The sequence below is a fragment of the Oncorhynchus gorbuscha genome, linkage group LG03, assembly GCF_021184085.1.
Source record: "Oncorhynchus gorbuscha isolate QuinsamMale2020 ecotype Even-year linkage group LG03, OgorEven_v1.0, whole genome shotgun sequence".
Taxonomy (NCBI): domain Eukaryota; kingdom Metazoa; phylum Chordata; class Actinopteri; order Salmoniformes; family Salmonidae; genus Oncorhynchus; species Oncorhynchus gorbuscha.
Genome location: NC_060175.1, coordinates 29,484,904 through 29,498,501, shown reverse-complemented (window position 1 = coordinate 29,498,501; position 13,598 = coordinate 29,484,904). Strand labels below are relative to the sequence as shown.

General features: G+C 38.6%; 1 protein-coding gene across 1 annotated transcript in view; it reads left to right on the top strand.

Moving 5' to 3' along the window:
* The window catches only part of LOC124031017 (serine/threonine-protein phosphatase 6 regulatory ankyrin repeat subunit C-like), a 37,920-nt gene extending 28,209 nt beyond the window's left edge, over positions 1 to 9,711 (top strand). The window contains exon 28 of the mRNA XM_046342080.1: positions 2,276 to 9,711. Coding sequence (XP_046198036.1) covers positions 2,276 to 2,517 — 242 coding nt within the window. The 3' untranslated portion in view covers positions 2,518 to 9,711. The remainder of the gene's footprint in view (positions 1 to 2,275) is intronic.
* Positions 9,712 to 13,598: the final 3,887 nt, after the last annotated feature.

The following is a 13,598-nucleotide window of genomic DNA, read 5'->3' as shown; positions in this document are numbered from 1 at the left end:
ATTAAACTAACTTTGCATTGCATTTAGTGAAGTCTAATTCCATTTGCTACAAATTAAGCCTTTTTGTTTGACCAACATAAAATAGCTACACACGTGAAGGCTACCAGTCTTTTTATGGGGCACACGACATTGCAAAGTTTGTTTTATTCAATTTATTGTATGGAACAATGACACAAGGATTGCAGGCTCCCCCTCTCCTTCTCTGTGGCCGATGTGAGTAAGACATTTAAACGTTTTAACCCTCGTAAGGCTGCCGGCCCAGACAGCATCCCTAGCCGCATGTACAGACCAGCTGGCTGGTGTGTTTACGGACGTATTCAATCGCTCCCTATCCCAGTCTGCTGTCCCCACATGCTTCAAGAAGGCCACCATAGTTCCTGTACCCAAGAAGGCAAAGATAACTGAAATTAAATGACTATCGCCTCGTAGCACTCACTTCTGTCATCATGAAGTGCTTTGAGAGACTAGTCAAGGATCATATCATCTTACCTGTCACCCTAGACCCACTTCAGTTTGCATACCGCCCCAACAGGTCCACAAACTATGCAATCGCCATCACACTGCACACTGCCCTATCCCATCTGGACAAGAGGAATACCTATGTAAGAATACTGTTCATTGACTACAGCTCAGCATTGAACACCATTCGTACCCTCTAAGGTCATTAGGCTTGAGGCCCTGGGTCTCAACCCCACCCTGTGCAATTGGGTCCTGGACTTTCTGACGGGCTGCCCCAAGTGGTAAGGTAGGAAACATCTCCTCTTCGCTGATCCTCAATACTGGGGCCCTACAAGGGTGCGTGCTCAGCCCCCACCTGTACTACCTGTTCACCCATGACTGCGTGGCCATGCACACCTCCAACTCAATCATCAAGTTTGCAGACGTCACAACAGTAGTGGGCTTGATTACCAACAACGACGAGATGCCTACAGGGAGGAGGTGAGGTCACCCTACCCCATCGACGGGACAGTAGTGGAGAAGGTGGAAAGTTCCTCGGTGTACACATCACGGACCAACTGAAATGGTCCACCCACACAGACGGCGTGGTGAAGAAGGCGCACCTCAGGAGGCTGAAGAAATTTGGCTTGTCACCAAATACTCTTAACAAACTTTTACAAATGCACAAAATTGAGAGCATCCTGTCGGGCTGTATCGCTGCCTGGTATGGCAACAGCAACGCCCTCAACCGCAGGGCTCTCCAGAGGGTAGTGCGATCTGCACAACGCATCACCGGGGCTGAACTACCTGTCCTCCAGGACACCTACAGCACCCGATGTCACAGGAAGGCCAAAAAGATCATCAAGGACTACAACCACCCGAGCCACTGCCTGTTCACCCCGCTACCATCCAGAAGGCGAGGTCAGTACAGGTGCATCAAAGCAGGGACCGAGAGACTGAAAAACAGCTTCTATCTCAAGGCCATCAGACTGTTAAACAGCCATCAATAACACAGAGAGGCTGCTGTCTACATACAGACTCAAATCATTGACCACTTTAATAAATGGATCACTAGTCACTTTAAATAATGCTACTTTAATAATGTTTACATATCTTACATTACTCATCTCATATGTGTGTATATACCATCTATTGCATCTTGCCTATGCCGCTCTGTCTTCGCTCATCCATATATTTATATGTATATATTCTTATTCCATCCCTTTACATTTGTGTATTAGGTAGTTGTTGTGGAATTGTTAGATATTACTGTACTGTCAGAACCTGAAGCACAAGCATTTCGCTACACCTGCATTAACATCTGCTAACCATGTGTATGTGATCAATAACATTTGATTTGATGTCATTTAGAAAAGTAGAAATGTTCAATTTGGCCTATACATTTTTTGGTCCCAAGAATGAATACTCACCATTATTCGACTACTAACGTCCATTCAGATATTCAAATAACCGTGCACATCCCTAGTTTGTAGTGTTTCTTTGTCAAATGTACCATTTTTGTGTTTTCAATTATACAATATGATTGAACAAATTTTCACTTAAACATGACTGGGAATTTTTGGCATATTTTTTTCTGGAAAATGTTGGCCCAGTCACTTACTCAGGCCCAGCCACACATCAATTTCTGCCTATGCCACTGGGGTGGAGTGGCCATTTGCTTATCTCGTTTTGGTGTGTATATGTGTCTGAGTAAAAGTGCTTAGCCCTCTTGACTAACCAGGTTGCTATTGAGAATTTTATAAAAGAGAATTTGTTCTTCCTAAATGTGAATTGTCTTTTAATCAATTGTGTTTTTGTTTCTTTCTCCTCTCATCAGGCCACACCCCAGCCCTGGCCTGTGCCCCTAACAAGGATGTGGCGGACTGCCTGGCCCTGATCCTCTCCACCATGAAGCCTTTCCCTCCCAAAGACGCCAGCGCCGCCGCCTCCTTTGGCCTCAACCTGCTGAAGCACTGTGGCATCGCCGCCTGCGGGCCCCTGCCCAACGGCAACCTGCGCTACACCTACGCCAAGGACCGTCATGGCACCATCGGCCTGGACGGCTGCTTCACCGAGTGAGATGAAACCCCCCCCCAAACCTGCTCCCCCTCAGACCGCCATACCCTAGGTGCCCCTGTCCCGTTGTATCTCTAACTAGCCGGATCGCCCCTCTTTAATCCACTATGATCCGGGTTACAACCCTTTCTTAACACACAACAAGAGCAGGAATATACTTAGTTTCACGTGTGTGTGTGTGTTTGGATGTGTGTGCGTGTGTCTGTCTGTTTGAAGAAAAACAAAATCCCTAATGGGTGTTGTCAAACCTATATGCAATTATTTGCCTCTCTCCTCTGGCATCATTTTCATTGTTTATTTGTCTGTTGTCACTAGCCTGGGCTTAGGTAAGACACCCTCTGTCCAGTGTCCAGGACAGAGCTCGTCACAGAGTCCCTCTAAATCCTACCAGCGGTGATGATTTTTACCCCTTATGATATTATCATGGATGTTTTTGTTGAATTAACAGATTCACAAGCATGTGTGACAAGTTACAGATAGTATCATTTTAGTTCTAAATTAAATTTCAATTTTTGGTGAATTTTTGATATTGCACTTCAACAAGGAATAAACTAACCTCGCAAATCCCAGTGAAAGCGATGACCTAGTAGAAGGAGAACGGTGCCTCCAACTTCTCCTCTGACTTAAACTGGTGCAATATGCAGCATGTGTGGGTATTTCCCGTGCTGTGCGTCTCTGAAGAGAGAGAGAGAGAGAGAGTTGAAAGCTCTGCACAGATACCGCCTAGATTTTAAAATAAGCGGTTACAAGCTGGTGTCTACTCCCCTAGACATCCGACAACAAGCACTTCCTAATGGCTAAGACCATCTGAGTGACACCATCTAACGGGTCCAGACACTGCCTGACTGGGGGTTTCTGCATTAGCCCCCCTCTCAAGGAGTCCATACTAAAGGAAGAAGTTGTGGTTCTTGCCTGAACCCCACTACCGCTTGTCACTGTCGTAGGCGTTTCTGGATATTTAAACAATGTTGTGCCTATGGAACACTGAGAATTACTGAGAGATGACCTCATCCCCAACTAGTTTATGCCCTCTGATCTCCCACCTTATCCCTGATTATTTGAGACTTAAAAAGAGAACAATTCTAGTGGGACATTTTTAAAGGATGAAATTATTATTATTTTTTAAAAGAAAGATGGGTTTAGCACACATACTGATTGCGGTATAAGCTATTGTTGTATAAACACTTGTTTACACAATGTAAACCGACGTCGCATTTACTTGTGAATTGTCAGTCAAATATGTTTGCACAACAGAGCCATGAGAAAATATGTGTTTTTAATATAGCTGCTAAAATATTGCTGCCTTTTCCATGGATTGTATTCACGGTTTCCGTCAATGCGGATCTACATGTAATGTTTAATTTGACTCTTTACGTTATTTGGAATTGGAAGCAATATTCAGTCACAGACAGCCTTCAAACTCTTATAGCATTTTTATTTCCCTGCTGTTTGCTATAGTGGAAAGGTTCATGTAATTTTCCCCTTTTTTTAACCTATATCTATTCATGCCAAACAGCCATACTTGTTTGCTTCTGTCTTCTTTTGCACATTAGTTGAATCAATTTAGTTGTTTGTGTTTCACTTGATTAAGCTATTTATGAAGATTGTTAGTTATGTTAATTAGAACATAATTCAAATTATGTTCACTGTTGTAATTGTTTTCATGTGGTTGTAGCGATTTGAAAAAATTCAGATGACAAAATCTATCAGTATTTGACCTTACTCACACTTCCATAAACTAATTGGAATTAAGGAACATTTCAAATCCATGGTGTACTGTATTATTAAGCATTATCCTATTTTGTTAATGTGTTTTCAATATTACATAAATGTAGTTTGGCTTAGATAGTGAAATTGTGAAAGTAGTGGTAATGTACCAGTATCTTTACTCTTCACAATATATGGCTAACACTGAAAACTAAAATATCTGCATTACGTTATATATAAGTAACTGCATCTCGGAAGTGGTTTAAGAAGTGTCTTAGAGTATTTTATTTATTTGACTTTCAAAGAATACCAAAAGTGATTTTCTTTTACACCCATTTTCAAGTATGTGTGCTCCCGTTTCTCTTTTGCGTCAAGAACACCATGTAGGCATGTCTGGTACCAATACCTCTATTGTGTGATACACTGACAACCTCATCCACCTTTCTCAGTTGAATTGTTGTTTTTTTCTCGACATGCCTCAGTCCTATCATCACTTGTGTAACCTAATGTTACCCCTAGAATTGTTCTCTTTGAATGGAATATCGAAACCATTTAGCACATCTCTTTAGATGTACATACTATTATTTATATAAGAAGAAAACATTGCATCAATTTCTGAATCATTTTGCAGACTGAGATTCATTGTCAGTTCCTGGTGCATTTGACTGGCTGGGAAGGAACTGTTTCAAAAAAGAATGTAGGAAAAAAACTAGATAAACAGAGAGAAAAAACAGCTTATCTGTTCCGTGGCCAGTACTGGTATTCTACAAGGTATTTCATGTCAAAGCGTTTAAGAAAAAAACAAGATGACGAAGTCTATCCCTTACATGTAGGAATAGCAAATGCCAAAACCAGTGTCGTCGTTGTTCCTCACATTTATACTAATATGCTGAAAAAAATGATTGTATTAAGCTACCTGAACTTTTTGTGGCATTTTACATAAGCCTTTTTATATGATGTCAGAGAAGGTTTAGTTCAATGACGTGAGATCACATCGAATAGTAAGCCATTAAATAATGTTCTTGTTATGTTCACGGGTAACTTGCTATGTTAGAATTTTTGGGTTGGTTTAAATATGAACTTCTCACAACTAGGTCCCATCCATTGTTTATTTTATATCGTGTGACATTTCATTGACCATAGATTTGGTTTAGCCTATGGTTTTGTTAGGCTGGTTAGATACGACATTGAAAACAAAAATCCCCTTTTGGAACAAGTTTCATGTGGGACTGAATTGTTCAATTAGGGGTTGAAGAAAGCATAAGTCAAGAAAGCATAAGTCAAGTGTGTGGAGGTTAGAAGCCTAAAAAGGATTACATTCATGATATACCGCCAAGACTCTTTTTTTAAATGTTTTTATTTCCACCCTATTTAACCATTCCGTTTACACTGTGGACAAGGATTACCCTAGTATTGTGCTTTTTAGGGCAATAGAACAATGGAAAGCATTTTTCGATTTTCAATAATGCAACAACAAACAACTCTATTTTCACTCAGTCCTGACCCAAAGCACTTATTTCAAGAATAGGCACTTTTGTATATTTAATATCTCTATGTGTGTGTTTACATAGGTTACCTATGTAGATATGAACTTATATTTAGGGAAGACAATACCTTCAATGGAGAGATGAGAGTAGATGAACTGGTGACTGATCTTCACGATCATGTGTGATGAGTGGGTGCTTGTATGAGAGACACGATTTAATTGGAGGGTCGTGGTTCTCTTTGGGATTAGCATAAGGGAGCAGTGAAGAGTTGAGGGTCACCCCTTGGTGTGCAAACGTACGCAGCCCAAAGTACATTTCAAACGGAAAGTATACTTGCACTGCCTTTCAAAAAAAAAAAAGCAGGGGATGAAACTCAAGAACATGTTTGATTAAGTGCAGAAATGTAAGATATTACGTACATTTGCAGACGTCTCCACTGAGCCATATTAGTCAATTGCTGATTTTTTAAAAATGTATGTCTAAATTAAAGCAGGGGTTTTGGTGGTTGAATAACTGACATTTTTGCTGCACTGTTTAACTAAGAAAAAAGTAATAGAAATGATGGGGACAATAATGAAAAATGAACTAAAGCAACATCTTTACCTCTGCCTTCTCCTCGTGCATCGATGCAGAAGGATTGTGTTTTATCTTGAGCCATTGAAGGGTATTATTGCATTCAGCGGATGGGTTAGTCTATTGCCTAACAATGTGGTGCATACAGTGCCTTCAGAAAGTATTTATATCCTTGACTTATTCCACATTTTGGTGTTACATTTTGAATTCAGGCTGTATTAAATATGACTTTTTTCTCACCAATCTACACACAATGCCCCATAATGACAAAGTGAAAACATTTTTATTGACATTTTTGCAAATGTATTGAAAATAAAATGCAGAAATACCTAATTTGCTTAAGTATTCACATACCTGACTCAATACTTTGTTTGAAGCACCTTTGGCAGCGATTACAGCTGTGAGCCTCGAAGAGCTTTGCACACCGAGATTGTGCAAAATTTGCCCATTTAATATTTTCTAAAATTCTTAAAACTCTTTCAAATTGGTTGTTGATCAATGCTAGACAACAATTTTCATGTCTTGCCATAGATTTTTAAGCCGAATCAAGTCAACTGTAACACTCAGGAACACTCACTGTATTCCTGGTAAACAACTCCAGTGTTGATTTGGCCTTGTGTTTTAAGTAATTGTCCTGCTGAAAAGTGAATTAATCTCCCAGTGTCTGGTGGAAAGCAGATGGAACCAGGTTTTGCTCTAGGATTTTGTCTGTGCTTTGCTCCAATCCATTTATTGTGTTTGTCCTGAAGCTCTCCAGTCCTTTTTTTTAACCCATATTTTATTAGGTAAGTTGACTGAGAACACATTCCCATTTACAGCATTGACCTGGGAAATAGTTACAGGGGAGAGGAATGAGCCAATTGTAAGCTGTGGCTGATTAGAGGGCCATGATGGTATGAAGGCCAGATTGGGAATTTAGTCAGGACACCAGGGTTAATACCCCTACTCTTACGATAAGTGCCATGGGATCTTTAGTGACAACAGAGAGTCACATCCCATCCGAAATACGGCACCCTACACAGCGCAATGTCCCCAATCACTGCCCTGGGGCATTGGGATATTTTATTTAGATCAGAGGTGCCTCCTACAGGCCTTCCAACATCATTTCCAGCAGCATCTGGTCTCTCTACCAGGACCAACCCTGCTTAGCTTCAGAAGCAAGCCAGCAGTGAGATGCAGGGTGTTATGCTGCTGGCTTACAAGCATACCCATAACATGATGCAGCCACCACTATGCTTGGAAATATGGAGAGTGGTATTCAGTAATGTGCTGTGTTAGATTTGCCCCAAACATAGCACTTAGTATTCAGGACAAAATGTGATTTTTTTTTTTTTTTGCTTTCTGAAGGCACTGCCTTATGTCTATCAGTACAAACCTCACTCCAATATAATCATTGTGACTCTTGTAATCACAGGATTATTTTATTTCCTCAAGTTTTATTTTGTCAACAGTTGGCACAGGAGCTATCCCTCCTGTTAATCATGTACTCACCATTTTTTCTATCAAGATTGCCTTACAATACCTCTTAAATTATGAATCATTGTTTTGTTACTCCATTTGTTTTCTGATTTGCATTTGGGAATGTGTCCCTTTTTTTCTTACATCAATACCATATCAAAACAGTCGTCCTTAAAAACATCCCATGCTGTTACCTAGACCCACAAGTGCTGTAGAAATCCCTGTTTGTCTGCCTATGGAAAAAGGAAGTGTCTATGGAGATTTAAAAAGTAAAGGTCAATTTTGACAAATGACAATAATACCTTACAATGGCTGAAATTGCAAAAATTGACAACTTTCTCAAAGTGCTTCAGATTGTAGGAATAAGTGATATGGGAGCTTTGGGCAAGGGGAGGAGTGAAATGCATAGCATTAGGTAATTGTAATTTGCATGATGCAAGACTGATCAAGTCAATTTTATTTGAGCGTGATCGAAAACAATATGGCAGGGTGGCTAGTAGGGTAGAAGACGGTAAAATTGCACAAAAGTAGTTGAGTCAGAATACTGTAAACTGAGTTACATGTTAAGTTGGGGGAATAACTATTGAAAGGAAGCATATTCAACATCTTTGTTTCCTTCCATTTTTCTTTTGAGAAGAATTCAGGGTACTTATTGATTTTGGGCAACTTGTAAAATGTTGCCATCATATATGTGAGTGGAAAGAAAGACTAAGTAGGGTCATGTTGAAATTGGAGAATAGGAAAAACTTTTACTTTTGACACTATTGTCCTTCAAGTGAAAGCATTCATCTGAGAATGAACACTTATGTCATGCTGATTTTAAATAACCTCCTAAATTAGGTGTGGAAGGGATAAAGTTAGAAACAAAGAGGCTGTTGGTTTCTTTGGGTTATGCCAGTGATCCCCATGGTGATGCTGTCCATAGCGTATTCCTCTGGGATATCTGCCAATGACTGTACCTCGAGGACATCGGTGTCCTTCATTACTTAAACTCATTGGATGAAGGCAATAGCTAGGCAGTTACCATTGTGTTTTTCTTTTATTTCCATTTAAAATATTATTTCGAATCAAGAGTACACAAACGTTTTCTCTTCTCCAAGCATAATTAAACTGCTGAATTAGATCTTTATTTGTCATCGGTGTACTGTTATCAAAGAATTCTTCAAAATGGCTACAATTCACAAAAAAAGTGAATAAATTAACATGTAAGATGCGGTAAGTTATTTTTAAGTGGATTTTAACAAGAAGTTAAAAGTAATAAATCTCATGTTATAGTCCGTCATAAATTTACATTTGATCACCAAAACAAACACCCCTTGATATGGATGGAATTATGTCTTTAAGTATAGATCCATGAGTGAAGCTCAATATTAAAGGGATACTTCAGGGTTTTGGCAATGAGGCCCAATGAGACTCATAGATATCCAGTCATTGCGCTAACGCTAGTTAGCAACTTCCTTCAAACTACGCAGACACATAAAAATGGTATCCACGAGTTCATCTGACTGGAGAAGTAGATAAAGGGCCTCAAATCCAGAAGTATCCCTTTAAGTTCTTCCATGATTCTAACTGCTGCATGTCTGTCCTGTCTATGTACACAACATATTTATTTGAGATGTTCAGATTCTTTGATTGTATATTATGTTAATGCTTTCATTGTTAATTTGTCATTGTTGTACAACTACACTAGGTGGAAAAGATTTCCATGCTTATTCAATCATAACTTCCAAATGCTTGTTAAAATGGAACAAAACTGTTGCTCCCACTTTAAAAATAAGGTCTTGAAATGTAGCAGTAAGAAGTGTAATTTTGCAGAATTTGGCACGCGTCTAACATTATTATTGAGAGACAATTGACATTTGTTCCATTTTCATGTGGGATTGCCCATACCCCTGTATATCGCGGCACATATACTTTAGGTCATGGAGAAAATAAATAAAAACAAACACAATAAACTGGTTATAGAATTTAACAATTATATATTCACTCCAGACTTCTGGCCTTTTCTTTTTACAGAGACTGTAATTTTTTTGTTGGCACGCATGTATGTAGTTAGTGCTCTTTTCTGCATTATAGTCCTCATAGGTGGTGTGGCCTGTTGTACTGTCCAAAGTTTGTTTGGTCCTGAATTAACTAGAGGGAACTGGTTGAATACTTTTCTCTCTTGTGCCTCTGTAGTTAAGGCTTAGCAACATATACCTATGATCAAAACAAAGCATACTGATCCTTGGATTCACTTTATTCAACCCAGTAGTTGGCTGCTTTGAAAAACTTCAGGGACAAAATGTCGACACACCAATTGCTTTTATTTTGTCCGTTTTCTCTTCCTCTTTAAGGGCAGTTACTGAGTTGACCTCTCACGCCAAAAATACTATGTAAGAGTAACGTTACTCTTTAAAGGGATGCAATGTTTTTGTCTTAGTGGAGAGTAATGTCGACACTTTCTATTGTGTGACTTCATGTATTACTTGATTAGCCATAATCAGACATCGAACAGCTTACCTCAATGTTGTATCTCGCAATGTTATCTCGCAATGATTTTTATCCAAGCCAGTGCATTTTGTTAATGTATTGAACCTCATTGGAGAGTAAATGTTATCTGATACATATTATGCAACATGAAAACATTTAACTTTTTTCTCTTTGATTTGATGGTTCCTTCATGACTTGACTGCTTCTTGACAACTACCCATAGGATAGACAATGCAAATAGGTGAATAAGGATATTAAATCATGATATTTCCATTAAAGGAATGCCTAAGTAGGCAAAAGAGATGTCTCAGAACGGAACTGGTTTTAGATCCATCATAAAGTACCTTATTTATGAGAGTTGTGTGCATTCTTATACTGTATGTCACATGGCTGCTCAAAATTATGGGGTTGGAATCTATTTTGATGTCGTAGAAAATTGAAGATGGTTAAAGAATATTATTTGAACTTGTAAACGGCAAAACTCAGATCCTCTATTACTGTCAATACAATCCTGACTGACACTTTGTCCTGATACAAACAGGTATACTAAACTGTGCCATTAGAAAACAATTGAGCAAATAGTGAAGTCTAATTTTTATATTTTATGCATCATGAAATTGGTCTTCCATTCATGCCAACTGAAAGCCTTATTGTTGATAAAAGTTGAGGTCGCACAACTACTCACAATTACAGACTGGGTGAAGTCAGTGAGCCATTGTTCATTCATAATACAAAACATGATGCTATGCTATAGTGCTTCCCAATCTCATCATCCATGTGGTCCACTGTGGTTTGAATCCTGGAGAAATGTTGTTAATTGGCTGGATACATTTTTCAAAGCACAAATCCAAAGAAACACTCGTGCTGTTGTCATAAATCCAAACACCTGGATGTACAACTTGACTAGTTTATTTAGCTCTTGTTTGATTCTTGCCTTAGTCTTGCTTGGCTTGCCATATTTTTCAATGAACAGCCTTTCTTAAGGGACCTGAAAAACCACACAGTGAAATAGTTTTGGATCACTGTAGTGATAATACTGAAGTTGTAGTGTGAATTCATAACAAAAGCAATATTGGCAAGTGCACTTTGTTGGATGTTCTAAGCACATCACTAAAAATGCACTGCACTGTTTTGTGTAGAAATTGTTGATTTACTTACTCAACTAAATGGTATTGAAATCAACATGGTGAATTATTATAAAGCTGAGAGAGAGATTTAATATTTGACATTTGTAGTACCATTTTAGCAGTGTATATGTTGATTTGATCGGGATGTAGTTTTAGTTGGTGTCTGTACAACCCCTTCTAACCGTATTTGAAGGCATAAAAGAACACACTTAAGATAATCAAGACTTAAAAGTTGTCGCTTAAACATTTTAATAGCTAGTTTGTATGCAACCCCTTTATTTGGGCATCTATGTTTGTGTTTTATATAAATTGTTCTCTGTATTGCGATATGTTCTAAGTATAATATATGTAATCTTCAAGGTAACATCAAGCCACTGGGTTCGGTTGAGGTGGTGGTAGAAGATTGTATTTTGTGGACAAGAAAGACAAAGGATTGCTATGCCATAGAACTTAAGGATGTAGTGATTACTTTTATAGTACAGTGAGTAGGCATAGAGTTCTGTGTTTGCGATGATTTGGGCAGTTAGATGTCATGTCTTCATTAGTGAGTATGATGTCATGAATGTGAGTGTGAGATGGCAATATGAACTGCTATCAGCAAAAGGGCAAAGAAAAAGTGTGTCTTCGTTGATGGCTATTGTACTACTTTACACACTTTCCTGGTTTACAAATACCGTAAAGAATATTGTTATTTTGTTTCTAATTGGTTACACGAAGTACATTCCCTTTGAAACACAAGTGATGTTTGTAAGATTCTGGTGCTATGGTCTGTAATAGTTTTTGGTTTGAGTCCATAAATTCTGTTATTTTAATTTGAGCATATTTGAAGATTATAATATGTAAGGTTAGGCCTACTGGTTTCTGGTACAGTATCCTACGTAGTATGTGTGGTAGCCTAATATGCATTAACTGACCCTTTGAATAAAATTTAAAACTCTAGTGTAATTGAAAGCTTGAGGTTGGTGGTTGGCTGTGTCCTTTGCCTTAACAGCCCCCCTTTTTTATTTTGGTTCTGGATATATTAAGCTCTTATTCAGGAGGGCAGAGGCATCTTGTTTTGATTCGGTCATTGGACATTGCTTTGTATGATGCAGGGATTTGTTTACTCCATAGACCAGCCAGGCAAAATATAACAGGACATGTCTACGGGCTATGACCTTGAATTATTATGTACTTTGATTGGCTAGCAGTGTCCTGTCCATATTGCTTCTGCTAGAATTTCATTGGCTCCTTGTTTCGCTGCAATTCTTTTCACCATCTCGGAAGTTGCGGGTTAAAGTTATGAATTGGTCAAGAATTTCATGTCAGGGACAAGTGGTTAAAAAAAATGGCATATCTGGTTGTGGTCCTTAGAATGGATGGGATATGCCAAGCCAATGTTTAGGACAGCATGTTAACCTCTCCTGTGACTTCAGTGTGAACTGTAGGTGATCATGAAAGTCTTTATTGTGCTTCATTTAGGCCTAATTATAAATTCAGGTGGTGCAATGTGAGCAAGTGAAAATGCATAAAATGCTTTTTCTGGCCTTTTATCAACTTTTCACTCTTTTCTCTTGCACCTTAGGCTCTGTTTTGAAGTAAGTTACGGCTACTGCTGCCTGGTGGAGAGTTTGAGCATGCCTGTATTCAGTATTGTGTATTTTCTAGAGCCTTCAGTTGCTTACAGCAACAACAACAACAAAATCTTATAGGTTTTACTAGCATGACATTGTGCGATATTAAAATCATATTACCTCAGAAAATATATCAATTACAATTTAAGGAATTGAAATGGGGAAAAACGGTCTCATCCAAAATGGAATCTCATTGGCAAGATACAAAGTCCATGCTATTCTGAAAGTAAAGATTACATTTGCTACTAATGTAATTGCTCTGATCATGTTTTGCCTACCTCCTTGATGCACAACTCATCTTTGTCTTCTTAGCTCATAACCACCTATACTTGTGTCTCAAAAATATGAACGCATATTAATCACTTTTAATCTAAAAGACAAATCAAATGTGATTTTTGTGTGTGTGTGTGTGTGTGTGTACGAGCATGTAAAATGAAAGGAAAAATAATATCACAACAGCCACTGGAATGTGAAGCCAAACTGTATTATGATCAGAATGAAATCTCTTTAAGGTTTGTTGTAGCATACACGTGAACCTTGTCTGTTGGTACATGTTTGCTATCCTTCAGATACTTGTCGCAACAAGGTACTTTATGATTGCTTTTATTTAACCCCCTGAAAGTATCCTTTAACCACCAGTAATCATC